Consider the following 18,424-nt stretch of genomic DNA (forward strand, 5'->3'; position numbering starts at 1 on the left):
AAGGTGACATTGTGTATATTATTATTGTTATGTATATTATTGTCCGTGTGTTTCTATTGCATATTACCACTGTATGCCGATTCAGCAGCTTTTAATTCAAACGACATCGGAGATTTCTCCCGTGCGCAGGAAGCCCATACTGTAACTCCTGAGGATGCGCGTCTGTGCGCAGGTTTGATCCACGTGAGCTCAGAAAGCGTTGTCGGTGCGGAAGTGGCGCCGTGCATCATCGTCATCATCATACAGCGGTGTCGAAAACAGCTCGAGCACAAAACAGTTTCTAATGACTGTCAAGTTTTGAATTCACATTTCATCAGGACGTCCGAGGAATAGAAACGTAAGTATGTTTAGAAGCGCGGTGCGTCCAAATTGATTCATGACAGCGTTAAAGTTCAGTAAATTCCGTGTGTTCGTGCTGTAACGGGGCCACGTGTTGCTCATGTTTTCTGCCTTTTACGCACAAATGAAAGAGTAACGAGCTGTGGTGGAGATGCACACAACAGCAGATCCAGGTGGTGATGCAGTATGTACACTTTAATGACCGTCAGTTGTTTATGTTTCTGATTATTGCTGTTACGCAACACCAAGGGCTCCTTTATTATTATGTTTACATTCGGAATTTGAACCTATTAATCATGTTTTTATTGATAGTAATTGTATTGTACACCGAAATTATTGATTGCAAACTGTGTTTTTTCCAAGTGTACCATTTGTTGACCTAAAAGTCAACTTTAGCTCATGTAGGCCTGCCTGTAATCAGGCCCATGTTGTACCGGAGCTAAAGGACAAACACAATCTAGGCTAACCTTTAATATTTGTATTCCAGTTTTTAACTCTCTTTATTATGTCCATGGAGAGACAGTAAATATTGTAATTGACTGTATGTAGGCATTAGTATCTGCTCACAAAAGACAAATAATTATCTTTATAATTGTACTATGTATTGTAGAAATGCACACATTTAAGGGGAGACCTGGCAGGCAAAAACTTTTGGGATTGTTTCCTTCCAAAACATGTCTTCTTTCAGACTAATGGAAGGAAAATGTCCAAAATACACAATGAGGTGTTTATTGTGTTATGCTTTGCCCATTTGCATCTGTAAATTTCTCCCACAATGAACAAAAGTTTGCATTTATAAAATGTTTTATTAATCAGGTAATGATTGGAACAAAATTTGTGTTTAATACTCGGAATTGTAGTCGTAATGTTGTTAAAAACTACTTTAAATCGAATTCAAAATAATACAAAATAGAAAATAAATCTGATTTGTGTCCTCAGTCACACACGGGAGGCTTTTATCTGCTGATTTTGCCACAGTTCAGGATGGCTGACTCAGGGGACCCCAGTGGTCAACGCGTGCCAACCCCTGGAGGGAGCGGTAGTATAGGACTGCTGATGGGCCGTCGACCAGCAGCTGGCATCTCGCCTGCCGGCCGTCTGCCCGCGATGCGATCAAGAGACCTCACCCTGGGAGGAGTAAAGAAGGTAATGCACTTTTTCTCACTATTATGTGAAAAAGCGCACACCTAATGTTTTGAATGAATAATTTAACATGTAATGTTTTTCCAAATGATTGTCTGGCCTCTAAATTTGTATTATTTTTCTTTTTCTTTAGAAAACCTTTGCACCCAACATAATTGGCCGAAAAGTGAAAGAAGAGTAAGTGCCCTAAAAGAGAAATGGAGACATGAGAGACCAGGTATTTAAGAGTTTCTCTGACTGATCATTGTATTTGTATGTCACAACAGTACCAAAGTGGAAGGTGGGCAGAGGAGAGACAGGAGGGATGGAGATCGAGGTCGGGGTCCGAGGGACAGAGGCAGGGGCCGAGGTCGCCCAGAGGTCATCCAGTCCCACTCTATTTTTGAGCAGGGGCCTGCAGAGATGATGATGAAAAAGAGAGGTGAGGGTCTGCACTGCTGGCTTTAGTAGATGTTTTATGTTTTTTTTTTTAAGTGTAATTAAGCCATCTGTATTAGACATGCATAACTGTGTCTTGACTTCGTTTAAGTGAATCCCACTATTACACACAGGCGGTTATGAAAGTGAAAGAGACGCTCCGAGCATGGGACCTTCACCCATCATCAATATTAAAAAGGAGAAGAGAGAGACGGAGGAGGAAACCAAAGAGATTCTGCGCAAGTTGGATTCAGAGAATGTGAGTGTGCTGGTTGTTAGTCATCTTTTATTGACCCTCTGAACTCCACAACCCAACGGCAGGTTTGAAAGGCATATTTTCTTTTTTAAAAGAATTACACCATTTATCATTGGCAGAAACTGTAAAAATAGAAATGATCAACGGTCCTTGAACTAATCATGTGCACTAAACTAAAAGTAACCACATCTAAGCTTAAAATAGGAATATTAATAGATACATAAATCACCACATTCTACACTAAATTTTGCAAAAAATAAACCATAATTGAGATTACAGATCTTCCGTGAAATTTATTTTTCTTTCATATTGCGTTCTTTCAGTTTGTAGACGACCCCTTCCTGAGGAGTGAGCAGAGGAGTTGCCCCGTGCAGCTTCCCCTCGCCGTGTCAGGATGGGGATTCAAGGAGGAGTTCAGTAAAACTGCTGTTAAAATTGAGAAGGTGGAGGAGGGTTGTGAACCCATGGAGCTTGCAGTTGAAGGTAACTGTGTGTATTTGACTCCTTCACTCACTTCATTTTGTTATTTTGCAACTAGATGAAACGATTAAAAGTCCTGTAATGAGTTGACTGTTTCCAAGTCAGCAGTCAATGTCTCCAGACCGTCTGATAGCTTGTGAAAGCAGAAACTAACATGCTGCTCTCTCCAAAATACACATGACCATGTTTTCAGTGAAACAAGAGCCAGAGGAAGTGGAAATAAAGAAGACAGAGGCGACTTTCAGGCCTCCTCCTCTCCCTGAGCCTGAAGTTCTTCTTGACCTGCTGCAGAAATGGAGTCTGAGCAAAGGGGATGAGCTGTTCTTCATTCAGCTGCCCGACTCTCTGCCCGGCCAGCCTCCCACGCAGGAGCACAAGCCGGTGAAAACAGAGGTGCAGTCAGAGGACGGACAGTCTGTGCTTCTGAAAACAGAGTCTCAGGTAGATAAATAGCTGTCGTCTACAGTTTAATACGCAATGATACGCAGGTTATGAACAGGACTTTGATTTTCTACAGGAAGAGGAGGCTGAAGACAACAGCTGCAATCTGAAAGATCTGCGGGAGGGTGCTGTCGGGAAGATGCTGGTGAGGAAGTCCGGCCGGGTCCAGCTCATACTGGGACAAGTGAAGCTTGATGTGTCTCTGGGAACATCATGCTCTTTCTTTCAGGTACGTTATGTAGACATTTCTCTCTGTCTGTCTCCATTCTGTATTCATTTCTAGACACCTCTACTGTTTGTCTTCCCTCTCAGATGATTGTTTCATTATTTTATCATATTATATATATTCACACAATTCTGACATGCTTTTTTTTCTCCTTCCCCGTCCTCTTTTTTTGTAGGAGCTGGTTTCTGTTCGGACAGAGGGGAAAACGGGCAACTTGACTGTGTTAGGGAATATCAAACACAAAATGGTTTGCTCGCCAGACTTTGAGGCTCTGCTGGAGAGCAACGCTTGATGCTCATTGGATGGATGCATTTATGGTGACAATGACAGGATGTTAACTGTTTCTATGGACAGCACCTTTGGAACTTGACGTCTAATAGAGGTATGCTGATTGTTGTGGTTTCACAGTGGCTGTAATTACATTGAACTACACTAACTATAAATATGAAACATTAAATGAGGTTGTTTTTTTGGGGGGGGAGGGATAGGCTTGAATGGTGTGCCAAGTATCAGTACTGATTTGGCCTCTCAATATCTGGACTTACTTGAAAAGACTGGAAATGGATGTAAATGTGTGAATTAAAAAAGTTTTTTGTTACTCCAGTGTGTTAAATCATTTAAAAGGTTGCTTCACCTAAATCAGAGAAATATACTTTTTTTTTTTTTTTTTTTCTCATTTGCCATTAGTCATATTGGAGCCATAAAATTATTACTTTTTTTTTTTCAATTCAATTCTATTTATATAGCGCCAGATCAAAAAGCAAGTCCTGTCAGGGCATTTAACAAAGCAAAATTGAAACCCAATAATTTTAATGATTCCCACATGAGCAACAGTGGGAAGGAAAAATCTCCGGGCGGAAGAACCGCGTAAAGAACAAACAAACAACAAATGCTGTGTAGGTTGGTGGGGCCAGTTAACACGCTACCAGAAACATGGAGCCAGATGGATACCCTGCAAAAAGGTAAGTAAAGAATAACTTTATTTGCTCAAATTTTGAGAAATTTTTGATTTCTTTTAGTTGCTGTTTGTTTGTACTGACTAAAGCATTTAATTTGCCAATTATAGTAGGAGGTTAAACACAGCTTTGGATGTATCTTTGTCACCCTGCAGCCTTTCTGTTCAGCCTTTGCAGTCTAAAAAAAATGTCGTTCAATTGTTTTTGAATCTGTGCTGTTTTGTTTATTTGCATGCATCGATCACAGCCTCAAATGTCTTTTGCTTAGTTGTGTGATTGTGACAAAGTCCACCCCCCCCCCCCCCCCCCCCCCCCCCCCCCCCCCCCCCCCCCCCCCCCCCCCCCCCTCACGGTGCAAAACATCACTGGTGGTCAGAAATCGTACAATTTAAATTAGAGGATCAGTGTAGTATCTCATGCTGGCCACCAGGGGTCAGGGCAGAACCGTGTTGTTAGGCGGGGGGGGAGGGAGGGGGGAAGGGGGCCGGTCGTTTCAAATACGTCTCGAGCGGAGCGGCTCGCTGGGAGCTCGTGCGGTCTGACGGGTGGAGTTTGGCTTTCAGACCGCGAGACAAAGACGAAGTGATGGACCGGTGGAAACCCTGCTGTCACTCAACCGCAGGTTGGTTAACCGTCGAGTCCCTTTTTAAACTACGTGTGTTTTTTACGGTTCGGACCGGGACCGGTAAGACGTCAAGTTGTCGCGGCGGATCCGGGTTCGTAACCGAAAAGGTTTGACTCGGCGTGTCAACGTCGTCCCCGGACCTCCCTGTCGAGGGGCTGGGGAGAAGCTAACGCTAGCAGAGCGAGACAAAAAAAAAAAAAAATAATAATCTAGCTCCACTGTTAGCACGGAGGCCACAAAGCCAACTTCAGCGGTGTCTTTAACATCGTCCGTGTGGCTTCGGGAGGCTTTAGATTCTCAAACCGTGCTCGTATTTAATTGGAAACGGCTAAATGTTCCTTGCAATGCTTCGGCTAACTGTCGGTAAGCCAAGCTAATCCATTATTTGGGATTGGAGCCTCTCGTTAGCCGTCCTACGGCATCATCGGAGGGGGATGAGGACGGGAGGGCCTCTCGCTGGCGGTAATCTCTGCACCGATGCTGTTAACATTTTTAAACTGATCTGGTCCTTCACGCTCATGAAGTTGACCCCCTTTTGCGAGGATCTGCGTCATCTATTTGTTTGCAGAGCAGCCTGTGGCCGGGGGGGGGGGTTATGTTTGCACACCGTTGTTTACAACGCACGCAGAGGACGCTGACACAAGGACACGTTTCCTGTCTTGTCATTTATTAAATCACATGGTAGGCACTCGGGCCAAAGAGGACATTGTATTGCGGCTCAGGCGGTCCTGACTGTTTGTTTACATCTTTGCAGGTGCTTTGTGATACCGAGCTGCAGAACCCCCTCTCTCCCCCCCCCCATCTCCCCGGGATCCTCACCGGACCGAGAGAACCACCTGCTGTGCACAGTTGTTTTTGTTTCATTGTTTACATCTCTTTCACCAGTGGGAGGCTTCTCTCAAACAGCAAAGGACATCTGCAGCGAGGACAGGCTGTTATTTTAACTGCAGCTGATCTCAAGACTTATCGTCCCTGTCCCTTGAATTGGACTCGGCTGAGTGTCCGATGTTGATTCACGGTGAAACGAATGAAATCCACTGATATTGCCCAAGAGGGCAACGTCAAGATGGTCCCCCTTGCTTGTATTGACTCTGTTCAGTATGAGGAGCTCCATCCCCTAGTTATCTTGATGAAGGCCTTTTGGTGACAAATAATAAGGGCCACTTGGGGCCAGGAGGTGGAGACCCGTTCCTCCTCTGACGTCTTGCTCAGCCCTGTGATTACAACTATTTGACACATTTCATCGCTCCCTCCTCCGACTTCAAGATGGTGCTCTTCTTCAACCCTTTTGACAACTTGGTGTGTATCCTGCTGGGCATCTCCTTCACAGTGTGGTTCACCCTGCTGCTGGTCTTCATCATCGTGCCTGCCATCTTCGGGGTGTCCTTTGGCATCAGGCGTCTTTACATGAAAACATTGTTAAAGATCTTTGAGGTAAGAGCTTGTTTATTTGAAGAAATGAGGAAAACAACAAAAAAAAAACGTTAGCTGTAGTTTGAGGATAAAATGAACACTGCACACCAAACCTAAAAATATGGTGGAAGTTGTGCTTCGATTCTTGCACAGTTCTCTGTTAAAATAATTCTGTCTCCTCCTTATTTAACAAACTATGGTTAATAAAAGTTGTCGGAAATGTTTCTCAAGGATGTACATGTGTTTTCCTGGAAACTGTATAACTACAGATTTTTTTTTTTTTTTTTTTTACAGCAGTAGTTGAAAATAATGACTTCCTTCTCGTGTCCGTGCATTGGTCACGTGCAGACTTTACACAGCCACAGGGCATTCTTTCCTTTTTATGTAACCAGAGAACACGGTGGTACAGACCTCGCCATTAACCGTTTTGACTTTTCTACTACAAAGCTCCATCTAGCTTACTGATTTGCAGTTTTCATTACCGAGAATGTCATTAATGGCACAGCTGCTGTGCTCCTGTGTTTCATCATTCGTAAAGCAGTCATCACTTTCCATCCTGTGCCGCCGAGAGAAGATCCTGTGCCAGTAATAAATGAACCAGAGGGAGATACGAGAGATGTTCTTGGCTCATGATTTCAGTAGCAGCCATTACATTTTGAGAAAAGGTCGAAGGTTTGCACTTAATCTTACTGTTTGCAAAAAGTCTCCATTAGATATATTAAAACTAGTTAAATGTCAAGGCGAGGTTAGGTTTAAAACCAAGACCTCTTTTGATTGAGTCAGCTCAACACACGAGCTACAGTTGCATTTAGTTTTTGCTGTTAGTTGCTCAAAGAAATTGTGTTGTTGTTAATCCATCAGTGACTGCAATCACTATTCCCTGATAACACAAGTTTTTAGTATTTCTGCTGTAATCCTGTACCTGTAGCATCTGATAAAGGGATAAAGAAGTCTAAACCTTCTTTTTTCCACGAGCAGCGCTGGAGCCACATGTTGCCTAGTTTATTTAGTTCCCTGCGTTTGTTCTCCGTGTTCGCCTCCTCTGTTCAGTCAACGATACGCTGCTGTCAAATGCAGCTGCATTTTCACTCAATAAGACAACTTGTCACGACACGATATAAAGGTAGCTTTAAAGGGAAGCCGAAACAATCCTAGATCGACTCGTAATGTGTGTGTCTGTTCTGTTTGAGCAATGAGGGCAATCAAGTTGACATATCAGTGCTGTGGGCTGAAAATGTACAAATCTTTTCAGAATATTTATAAAATATGTGCCTTCAGTGATTTACCGGTAAAAGTTGTGATTCAGAGTGACGTGCAGCCAAAAGCTGCAGGCAGGTAAAGCCACTGTATCCCTCAACATTCCTTGAATATTTTTTCTAAGTGCCCGCGGCTGGTTCTGCTGTTTCTCACCTGTGCAGACATTCATACCAGCGTTAGTTTTTGACCATACAACATGCAGCTTTCTTGCAATTCAGTTTTTCCATCTCTGAATGATGTGGACAAACCATGAAGTTATCACATGCTGTTGTAGTGTTAGTCTGAGACTGTTACCTCGGAGAAACTCATCCTTCAAAGCATTTCCCAATTTTCTCCCCCCCATCCTCCCCTCCTGCTTGTCTCAGTTCGGAGAACATCGTGTCCTTTTCCTGGCCCTCACTTTCTTTTTGTCTCAGCATGCCAAGTGCACACAAACGGCTCAGCTCTTACATCAGAGAATATTTTTGTTTTGTTTACGCTTACTGTGGTATAATACATCTTATACATGAGAAGCAAGCTTTTTTTTTAAATGTTTATTTCTTATAGCAATGCTGTGTGCAAGAATAAGTCAGGCATACACTCGTGTAAAAGACTGAATACATCCCGTGGAATTTGTTGGCTTGTTGTTGATACATTTATATTATTTTGTTGCTGTAGGTGCTGTATCAGAGCGGACCAAGTGTGTGCTTGTTCAAATATTTTTAGATAAATCACCAATTTTCATGGGATGTACTCAGGATCGTCTCGAGATACGATTAAATTCTGGGAATTAAGAATTTGTGTTTTCTCTTGATGTTTTGCATCCTGACGGTGTACAACATGAGTAACCACATTCAGAATATACAGACTTGGGGGGGGGGGGCCTGAGCTGTAAGCAGTTCACTGTAATGAGAGTTTCTTGAATGTTTTCATTTACGTTACAACAATACTCCAGCATCATGTGCTTGTTCTGTAGAACTTTAGATGGTGTCCTCGAAGCCTTCAAATCTTTGTATCTTGTCGATTCTTGTTATTGATTAGCGTGTTAAAGAATAGGTCACTCTTCAGTTTTCATGTACCATTTGTTTTTCTCTAGTGGGCAACACTGAGGATAGAAAGAGGAGCAAAAGAAAACAACCACCCACTGTACAAGCCCTACTCGAATGGTAAGAAATGCTATCGGTGTGTTCTCTTGCATGCGTTCGTTGAGTAGGTGTGTTTCGTTGAGTGGTGAGTATTGTGGACATTGTGTCTCTGTGGACTGTTTTAGCTATCATTGCGAAGGAGCCCACATCCTTGGAGGAGGAGATCAAGGAAATCCGACGGAGCGGCAGCAACAAAGACCTGGACGCAGCCCCTGAGTTTGAGATGTCTGACATCTTCTATTTTGCTCGACGAGGAGTGGAGAGCATCATGGACGATGAGGTGACCAAACGGTTCTCTGCTGAAGAGTTGGAGTCCTGGAATCTGCTGACCCGCAGCAACAACAACTTCCACTATATCAGCCTGAGGCTGACTGTCCTCTGGGGACTCGGCCTGCTGATCCGCTATGGTTTCCTGCTGCCTCTCAGGTATTAGCTGGGCCTCCAACTTAAAGGTCGTTTAATATTAGAAAAGTAGCCCTCACTGCATTAACCTTTGTGGAAAGACCAAACACTAAGACGGGGCTAGAAATGAAAAAATAGCGTATCCTGTACAAATAGCCTAGCCTGGTGTCACCAGACCCAGATTCACTGTGTGGATATGTGGGTCCCGCTACGCTCCGTAGGGAATCCTTTTCAGCCATTGCATCGTAATGCGCGTACATCTGGGGGTTAATTGTTTAAATATTGGAGCAGCTGTTTTTCAGCTCTGACCAACACGTGCACTGAAACTCCATCACCACTCTACCATTTAGGAAAAAAAAAAAAACCGCTCGACTTCCACGTAATTTAACTTAGGCACCGACACTGATCGGTGCGGCTTTCAGACTGGCTGAGCAAACGTTAATGTGAGTGGAGTTTCCGGACTGTACTCGCAGCGAAGAAAACTGAAGCTGGATGCAAGGTTGAGTAACTATTGACCGGCCTCTGGTTCATCACAGGGCCAACACGTATACACGGGAACACATCCTCATCTGTGGGAAATATAGTTTCCAACCCACCTGACAAACATGTTGTTTGACTGTTGGAGCAAATCTATACTGACCGGGAAAGAGAAAAAACAGCAAAAGGACCCCAGATGGCAGGATTTTAGTTGAAATCCAGGCCTTTCATTTTGTGACGCAACAACGTTACCAAAATTAGCAGTCACACAACCCTTTTCTCTGAAATTTAAGGACTTCAGTTTTCATGAAATGACACATTTTACGTCCCAGGTTTTGTTATTTATGTCTCAAAATGTGAGGGTTTTATGGTGCTCTAGTGATAATTGATTTGTTTTTATTTTCACAAGTGTAATATCTTATTTCCTACTGCAGTTGGCATAAATATATCTTTAAAAGTCTTATGAAACCTGTAGACATCCTCTTTTAATAATGCGCAAGCCTGACGGGTTCCTTTTTTGCGGGCCAACCTTTTGCATACTCTGTATCTTGTTGCCTTTTGCAAGAAAAAAAAGTGGTGAATTTACGTGGAAAACTACTTTTCTATAACTAAAATGGTGTGTGGTAATGACACAACATACAGCTGTAGTCGTGCATAATGTGAAAAATAATGACTGTGCACATTCCTGAGACTCATCTGAAGTGACATTAAACGTTGTTACGGTGAGTAAGAGAGATCCTTGATTAGTCTCCTCTTAGAGAGTCACAGGGACAGTGACTCAGTCCTAAGCCCAGCTGGCTCATTTCCAGTTGCCAGTGGGGAGACGAATCAGGCCACCGCTGCACTGACTGACATCGTTCTACTCGCCCGTCCTGCTAATAGATTCTCTCATTCAGCACTCGTCCAGTTGAATATTAACTTGGCTCACCACTTGCATGGAACCTTCACATCTCTTTTGTTTTGTTTTTTTCTAATCCTCACACAATTTAATCAGCACCTTCTCCAACCCTGGATGATTGGTTGATCCAGATTAAGTCGGCCTGTTGGCCAGCTTAACTGCTGCCTAATATGCCCTCCTGTCAGTCCTGGAGTCTATTATCAGCGACAGTGGGCAGCGGAGGAGCGCACGATACTTATAACTGATAGCAAGAAGCCCGCTCTGCCGGGTGACATAAGTCATCTCCTTTACATGTGAACTGAGTAGTTACTCTTCTCAGAGAAAGCTTGTAATATCCAAGAATGCTTTTAAGACTCATGTTCTTGCATTTAAATGCCTGTAAAAAGACCTATCAATTTTAATATTGTTGTACCAAGACAGAGTCCCTCAAGTGTTTTGTTGTGAGAGTCCTTGTTAAGTGATTATGTGTAATTTGTCTGTCTGTCTCTCCTCCAGGGTGACTCTTGCCTTCACTGGTGTCGGCCTCCTCGTGTTCCTCACCTCTATTGTTGGGCTGCTGCCAAATGGACGGTGAGACTGATCACGAGCTACTGCAATTTAATTTCTCAAAAACATCAGACCTCTGGACGTGATGTTTCTTGCTCCTTCTTGCAGGATAAAGAATTTTCTGAGTGAGAACGTCCATCTGATGTGTTACAGAATATGTGTCAGAGCTCTGACTGCCATCATAACCTACCACGACAGGTAAAGGGCCTAAACGGGTTTCCCACATACCTGTACATTAATATGTGACAAATACATTAGACTGGGCAGATTTTGATAGCTCTGAAACTGTATATGCAACAGCAGGAGTGATCTCAAGTGATCGTATTAAGTCAGATGGCCTTGACTTGTGGTAACGATGTCAAAAGAAATAATGGAAGATAAACAATTATCCATCGAAGGCCCATAGCGGCCAGACTGGTTTCCACAAAACACTGTATTATTTTACCGAAATCATGATTACTGCAAACATCTTTACAGATGTGGTTGTGTTGGACAGTGATGTTGGGTCTCTATTGTTGACTGCTTTATAAACTAGTTTGGTGAGTCCTTATCAAAAAAGTTAGGATGATGGGTGCGGCTGGTGGCTGATTGCTTCACACTGCTGCCACAATGTTTCTAAGCAGTTTCCCAACTCTGTGGATGATGTCACAGTGTCTATTCTGTACTGCGTCTCGAGAGCCTATCTGAAGTTCTCTAGAAAATATTTGAAGGAGAACTTCAGATATTGATATATCAATGACACTGTGTCACTGGGCAGTGGTGGAAATGGTAACACTTTGAACCTTCTGGTCAAATATTTGTTTTCCGAAGTTTCTCACAAAGTCAACATTTCAACAGATAGCATGTTACACTAATAACGGAAGTTTTAATCCTGAAGGACATGCTGTGTAAAAAAAAAAAAAAACTAAAACTATTTGAATTTGTTCACATGGTCCCATTATTCTTCTCTCCAATCTGACCCTCTGCAGACTGCTGGCTCTGTCAGGACAGGGGTCCATGTCAGATTACATAATGGCAGCTGAGTTATGTTCAGAGAGCAGAAACCAGTGTGTGCTAGCAGAAGAAATCGGAGCGCCCAGAGTTTGAAGTTGAAAGGGGAGGGTTCCTGTAGATGGACTCAGATAGTCTACATTCATATTCATTTTAACAGTCACTATGGGACTTGGTGAAGCACAAAACCCAGTAATGCTATTTTTTTTCTACATAAAGCTGAGGTGTGCTCAACCAAGCTTCAGTCATTTCTTTAGAGGTGGGTTTGTCTACTGTTACTGATTCAAGCACATGGTGGTGGTGGTGGTGGTGGTGGTGGCTTTTTCCTCTAAGTGAGAAGAACTTTTTATTTAGATATGACAGAATGACAATTGGAGCGTAACATGAAACAGGATGTGGAGGAGGAAGTTGATGCTTTGAGTCCTCGCCCACAAACTAGTTTGTAACAGCTGTTGTTGTTTTTGGTTAACAGCGCCGCAGGCTTGACTGACTCGTCAATACACATTTTTGTGAGGTGACTCGTTTTACCTGGAAGGAAGAACAAACACTTGTGTGCTCATGTATTGAAGCTGGAGTGGGAATTTACTCTCAGTTTACTGTGTGGACTTTAAGTACTGAACCACTTTAATTTCTTATTAAAAACTGAATCCAAAAATAGGATAGTCATTTGAAATGGATTGATGGACTGATACAAATTTGGTGCTCACGGGTAACACAAATATCCGTATCATACCTTGTGGCTTCTGAAAGTCTTCCCGTTCAGCCCGGCCTGTTGTAACTTGTGTTCGTTGCTGGTCTGTTGCTAAAAATACTCGCCTGACATAGGAAGTGTTGCTTTCTCTCTCTCTGTCCCTATTTAAGATTGAAACTCTATCTTTGGCATTTACATGCTCAGGAGGTCAGACCCTTTTTCCATAGACACCACTGGTTGCTTTGTTTTTCCCAAGAAGACTGAGCAAAGCAGTGGACCAAATGTGACTGGTTTTGAACTGCTTTCGCTCTTGTTTTATTGTGCATTAAAAGTCTATTTTGACACTTGCTGTCTCACAATTCAGTTCTACATAATAGATAGTTTAACTGTCTTTTTGTGCCCGCTGTTCTAGTGAGAATAAACCCAAGAACGGAGGCATCTGTGTCGCGAACCACACCTCACCGATCGATGTCATCATCCTGGCCAGCGACGGCTGTTACGCTATGGTAACCATTACATCCGCCTCGCAGGAAGCTGCTCAAAGCATCAACTCTTGACTCTTGATCGCAGCTGTCTATTGAAGCCAAGTTTTTTTTTTTCCTAGAAATAGATGTGTTGCTATTTACGTGTGTTTATTTCGTTTCAGGTTGGCCAAATTCACGGGGGCTTGATGGGGGTCATTCAGAGATCCATGGTCAAGGCTTGCCCTCACGTTTGGTTTGAGCGCTCAGAAGTAAAAGACCGACATCTGGTGGCCAAAAGGTAGCACTGCAACCGTTGAATCTATACTGTTTTTGTTGTACAGTTTTTTTGTGCAGTTTTTCCCTTGAAAGGTTTTTGGCATTCAGTTAATGCGCTTCTATTATTGCAGATTGAGTGACCATGTAGAAGATAAATCTAAACTGCCCATTCTCATTTTCCCAGAAGGTGAGCTTGTTCAATGATCTGATATACAGATAGGAAGATTTTATAATTACACTACAGTCGTCTAGTTTTCTTTTAAAAAGCCTGCAAGTCTCATTTTATCCTGTGTAAATCCTCAAATCTCCAGGTACCTGCATTAACAACACGTCAGTTATGATGTTTAAAAAGGGCAGTTTTGAGATCGGCGCCTCCGTCTACCCCGTGGCCATCAAGGTGAGACCTCTTGTTCTCGTGTCACCCATCAACAAAAAGTTTTGACCGCAGATTGTTCAAAAATAATACATTTATGGATTACTCATTCAGGTGTGTTTGATCCTCACAGTATGATCCCCGATTTGGAGACGCCTTCTGGAACAGCAGCAAGTTTGGGATGGTCAACTACCTTCTACGTATGATGAGCAGCTGGGCCATCGTGTGCAGCGTGTGGTACCTTCCTCCCATGTCGAGAGAGGTGAGACGCCAGATTAAGTGAAGACTTCCCAATAAGTTTATATTCTTTGATAAATGTTACAGTCACATTCATGTTTTGCCTTTAGCGTGTATTATTTATTTCCCTTTGTCTTATAGTTATTGTTGGATATTGATTTTTATTTATTTATTTATTTTTTTTAATTTTTGACAAGCAAGACCGTCCTCAAAACTTGACATCGCCTGTATGGTGTGAACTTGGGTGCCGCTGGTCAAGTATATTTTATGAACTAGTTTCCATAGGGAGTGTGAGTGGCAGGTTGCGAGAGCAGAGTACTTCCCCTCATACCGAGCAAACTGCATTCAGCTCTAGTGAAGTAAATTTACTGTTCGACGGCCGGAGTCCTTTTGCTAGTTGTTGTTTGACACTTTGACTTAAAATACGTTTGTTGTGACAATAATTTGTTTCAAAACTTATCAGGAACTAAAAAAATGTTTTTATATACTGCTGCGCCTCTGGACTTTTAAAATTGATAATATGTTTTTTATGACTATTTGTTTGCCAGTGTTATTTATGTCAGTCACCTCCAACAGGAGGGAGAGGATGCTGTACAGTTTGCCAATCGTGTAAAGGCAGCCATAGCCAGGCAAGGAGGACTGGTTGACCTCCTGTGGTAAGACCACACACACACACACACACACACACACACACACACACACACACACACACACACACACACACACACACACACACGCGCGCACACATACGCACCAATCTCGCATACATTCTGACGAGTGAAAAACGCTTTCAAAACATGGATGACCATTTGTACCAGACTGCTGTCATTGGCAGACATTCTGAAAATCACATGTGTGATCAATAACACAATAACAACTGTAATCAGCTCATTCAGTCTCCAGATGTTTGCTCTCACTGCAGTGAGTGTCTTAATGGAACTTGGTCATCATTAATGTTGGCTCCAGCTTTGCTTCTCTTGCTGTAATTTTTTTTTTAAATGCCTCATCAATAATTCATTGATAATATTACTGCAGTCCCATTACATTACATTACATTACACTTAGCTGATTCTTTTATCCAAAGCGACTTACAATAAGTGCATTTCAACCATGAGGGTACAAATTCAGACAAAACACGGCGTATATACGACCTCCTTCGTGAATTATCAGCACACGTATAACCACATGTGACGAACATACAAAACTACTGATTCATTAAAATAAGAAAAACGTACTCAGACGCACAATAGTAATGTTCCACGAATATATTAAATGTTGTTTACTGATGCCGTGTTCCAAATTGTTTAGTTATGCACTCAAAATAGTCCGTACTAGTACATAAGTGTGTCACACTGTCAGTTATGAAAACATGCAGTGCACTATAATTTCCTGGATGATGTACTTAAAATGGTCCACAAATTATGTATGAGAAGATGGTCACTTTTGACTCTTTAACTACATTTTGCAGAATAATCTTCCATTTTCTAATCCACCATTGATTCCGTTCGACAAGTCAACACGTTGATTTGTCACAGAGAACGCAGTGCAGACCAAAATGTAAATGAACACTGCAAATTTAGTGCTCAGTAAAAGATTGCCGGATTGTTTTTTCTGCTCAGTGAAGATACGGCGTATCAAGTGTCAAGTTTGTGCCTCAGCACTTTGGATGCGTGACCTGCATAGTGTTTGACAACGCGATTCATTGTTCAACAACTCTTTTGCAGGGATGGAGGACTGAAACGAGGAAAGGTAAAAGACACCTTTAAGGAAGAGCAGCAGAAGCTGTACAGTAAAATGCTGGTGGGAACCCAAGAGGACCGCAGCCGCTCCTGAAGGACCTTTTACGGAAGTGGACTGGCTCAGAGACCCAGCGTTGGCGCCTCTGACTAAATAGGCAAGTCAGCAGCGGCCCGTCTCTCTACCGGAGCACCTGGACTGGAAGGTTCTCTCCCCGATGTCAACAGTACTCCATTTGGCTTCCTCGGTCACTGCCTCAGCCTGGCATGTTAAGTTTGCATCGCCGTTACGGGTCATTCGGAATCGGCTGCTCCCGCGTTGGAGAGCTCGACTGAAGCCTCGCTTACATTAGAAATGAAAATACGGTGCACACAGAAAGTCTTCCTCGGTGGCAGTCTTTTGTTGGGAAAACGCGTGTCATTATCTATCACTAAGTTCCTGTTCTTGTTTGAGAGTTTCATATTTTTGATTTTTAAGATTTCACTGTCATGTTTGCATCACGCCGTGTTTTAGTCTCAGACTGGATAAAACCTGGGATGCAGAGGACAGTTATTGTAGATAAAAAACGAGTTTGTTCTACAGCTAAAACCTGAGTTGTTTTTTTTTTTTTTTTTTTTTTTCCCATGACTGGCTTGCACCCATGATGTAGGGCACAGAGCCAGTTTTTGTTACATTTCACATATTGTTAGGGCTTTTTCCAAGAGAGAAAAAAACATATATGTGAATCTTTTGTGTCTTACATCAAGACTTGTATCAACACACTGTGGGAGCTGAGACTCAGCAGCTCCTGATGTGTCATCTGTTCCTGTGTTTTTTCCATGGAATGTGTAAGTCCTCACATTATGAAGTGGAAATTGTGCACCAACAGTTACTCTAATGGAGTAATAGATCTTTCTGTTTCAGCTAATAATGCAGCAGAACTGGAGTAAAGAGGTTTAAAGTCCCTGCATTGAGAGTTTCTTTGAGCTGTTTTTAAGCATCGTCCTTCTCAGGCTCATGACACGCAGGAAGACATGTAGAATAATGACCATCACAACGGTTCTCCTGACTAAAACATGGACATAATGGCAATTAGCTGATACATATTCATCCGAACACACTCCCAGACAGACATGTTGTCACTGGCTTCCTGCTTCAGCAGTTACCATCTGGCCTCTTTTAATTTAAGTCAACTCTAAAAAGCTAGGTTTACCCCCCCCCCCCCATTAATGACCTTTCTCCTACTTGGCAGCCTCAAAGAGGTTTCAAGGAGAGGCTGCAGCTGTAGCTCGGACTCATCATTAGGCCGGATTCAAGGAACATGGTGGACAGGGCCTCACAGGTTCTCTCTTCCCCCTCCCCCCTCCGAGGCCTTCATCTCGCTAGTTTGGTGTCATCAGAGATCGTCGTCTAGATCAAATCGGTTCATCAAGAATGTGACTCTACCTTTTGACTGCAGGGTGTTTACTCCTGTTCCTCTGATGCAGGCACAAAGAGGCTTTAAACATGTTCTGACTGAAGGACATGAACCTACAAGCCCCACAACACCGGATACAAGTGAATGTCGAGATGTACGTACGATATTTTAGATACTCACTACAGTAAAGAATCTGGACGATAGTTCTGCTGTCCTCAGTTCATACTGCCATGAAGTAGCACTGTATATACACTAGATGTACTCAAACACTCCATTAAATGTGTATACTATAATGTATACAAGCGTACAGTCAACACATCATATGGTAAACATTAGATTTAACTTAAAAACGACATCTGTCCTCCAAGGTTCAGGGTGAGCAAAGCAGAAGTCCCACTAAAAACATGGCTAAAACTAGAAACATGGCGTTCAGTGCTCTCATTTACCGAAATCTTGTATTTCTTGTTTGCTATTTATAAAATGTAATCTTTTTCCAGTACTGACTTGATTTGCTGTTGCATTCCTGTGTTATTTTTGGCAAGTAATCCGGGACTCTGGTGATATTCTCTGACCGGTTTATACTCCGCACCGTGCTACAATCTTTAGAGCTTCATTTTGAAAATTCAATTTTTTTTTTTTTTTAAATTTTCATTCCCCAGCGGACTGCGTACTCAGAATCGGTGCTAAATGAGATTTCATTCAGTGGATGTTTGTTGTTGATTCTTTTGCAGCTGCTTTCCAAAACGTATCCAAAACCCAGGCCTGCTCTGGCCGCAGTGAACCACGCCGGCCCCCTTTCAGAGAGGGGTTCTCTTTCCACCGTCTTTGTTACCAAACCGGTGATGGACATGGTGGCATTCTTTCGCATCTCTGTTGCAATAGTTTCAAATGGATGTGTTGACGCAGGAGAATAAAGCGCACAGTGCTTGGAGGAGGAGTAAGAGGAAGCGGGGAGAGGAGCTCAAAGGATCGGTTGTGTAACCCATGCCGTGGTTGAACGGCTCCCTGACAGCACCATGGAGAGCCAGAGTTGCCTCCTCCCCCCCCCCAGCAAGTAGTCTTTGCTTCCCCTCAGGCTGGAGCCCAGGCTGCTCATTGGCACAGACCCATCGAGTCCCAATAAGGTTTTTTTGTTGTTGTTTTTTTTTGTTTTTTTACAGCTACTGGCTCCACTGGGCCGGCAGAGAGAGGATCTCGCACATGAAAACATATCTACTTCTGCCGGCACTGCACTTCCTATAAGATCTGCGAAGGTGACTT

At 42.8% G+C, this 18,424-nt stretch overlaps 2 protein-coding genes across 3 annotated transcripts; both read left to right on the plus strand.

The window, feature by feature from the left end:
• The first annotated feature begins 213 nt into the window (after nt 1-213).
• Nucleotides 214-3,900, plus strand: polr3d (polymerase (RNA) III (DNA directed) polypeptide D). Its single transcript, XM_069699657.1, has 9 exons — nt 214-337; nt 1,318-1,485; nt 1,616-1,659; nt 1,749-1,903; nt 2,034-2,158; nt 2,479-2,638; nt 2,829-3,076; nt 3,153-3,305; nt 3,478-3,900. Exons 2-9 carry the CDS (start codon nt 1,324-1,326, stop codon nt 3,592-3,594), a joined length of 1,164 nt encoding a protein of 387 aa, XP_069555758.1. The 5' UTR covers nt 214-337; nt 1,318-1,323; the 3' UTR covers nt 3,595-3,900.
• A 1,783-nt stretch (nt 3,901-5,683) lies between these two features.
• LOC138621601 (glycerol-3-phosphate acyltransferase 4) lies at nt 5,684-17,672 on the plus strand. Of its 2 annotated transcripts, none has more exons than XM_069699771.1 (12): nt 5,684-6,317; nt 8,629-8,698; nt 8,803-9,103; nt 10,950-11,024; nt 11,109-11,198; nt 13,094-13,187; nt 13,328-13,443; nt 13,553-13,608; nt 13,733-13,818; nt 13,928-14,056; nt 14,608-14,687; nt 15,756-17,672. In XM_069699771.1, exons 1-12 carry the CDS (start codon nt 6,150-6,152, stop codon nt 15,862-15,864), a joined length of 1,374 nt encoding a protein of 457 aa, XP_069555872.1. In that variant the 5' UTR covers nt 5,684-6,149; the 3' UTR covers nt 15,865-17,672. The 2 variants fall into 2 exon arrangements, with proteins under 2 accessions (XP_069555872.1, XP_069555873.1); XM_069699772.1 differs by having other exon boundaries at nt 14,580-14,687; nt 15,756-15,846.
• Nucleotides 17,673-18,424: the final 752 nt, after the last annotated feature.

This window comes from Brachyistius frenatus, unplaced genomic scaffold, assembly GCF_029030835.1.
Source record: "Brachyistius frenatus isolate BFR_SWC_R1_liver_20210118 unplaced genomic scaffold, ASM2903083v1 Contig_31, whole genome shotgun sequence".
NCBI classification, from domain to species: Eukaryota; Metazoa; Chordata; class Actinopteri; family Embiotocidae; genus Brachyistius; species Brachyistius frenatus.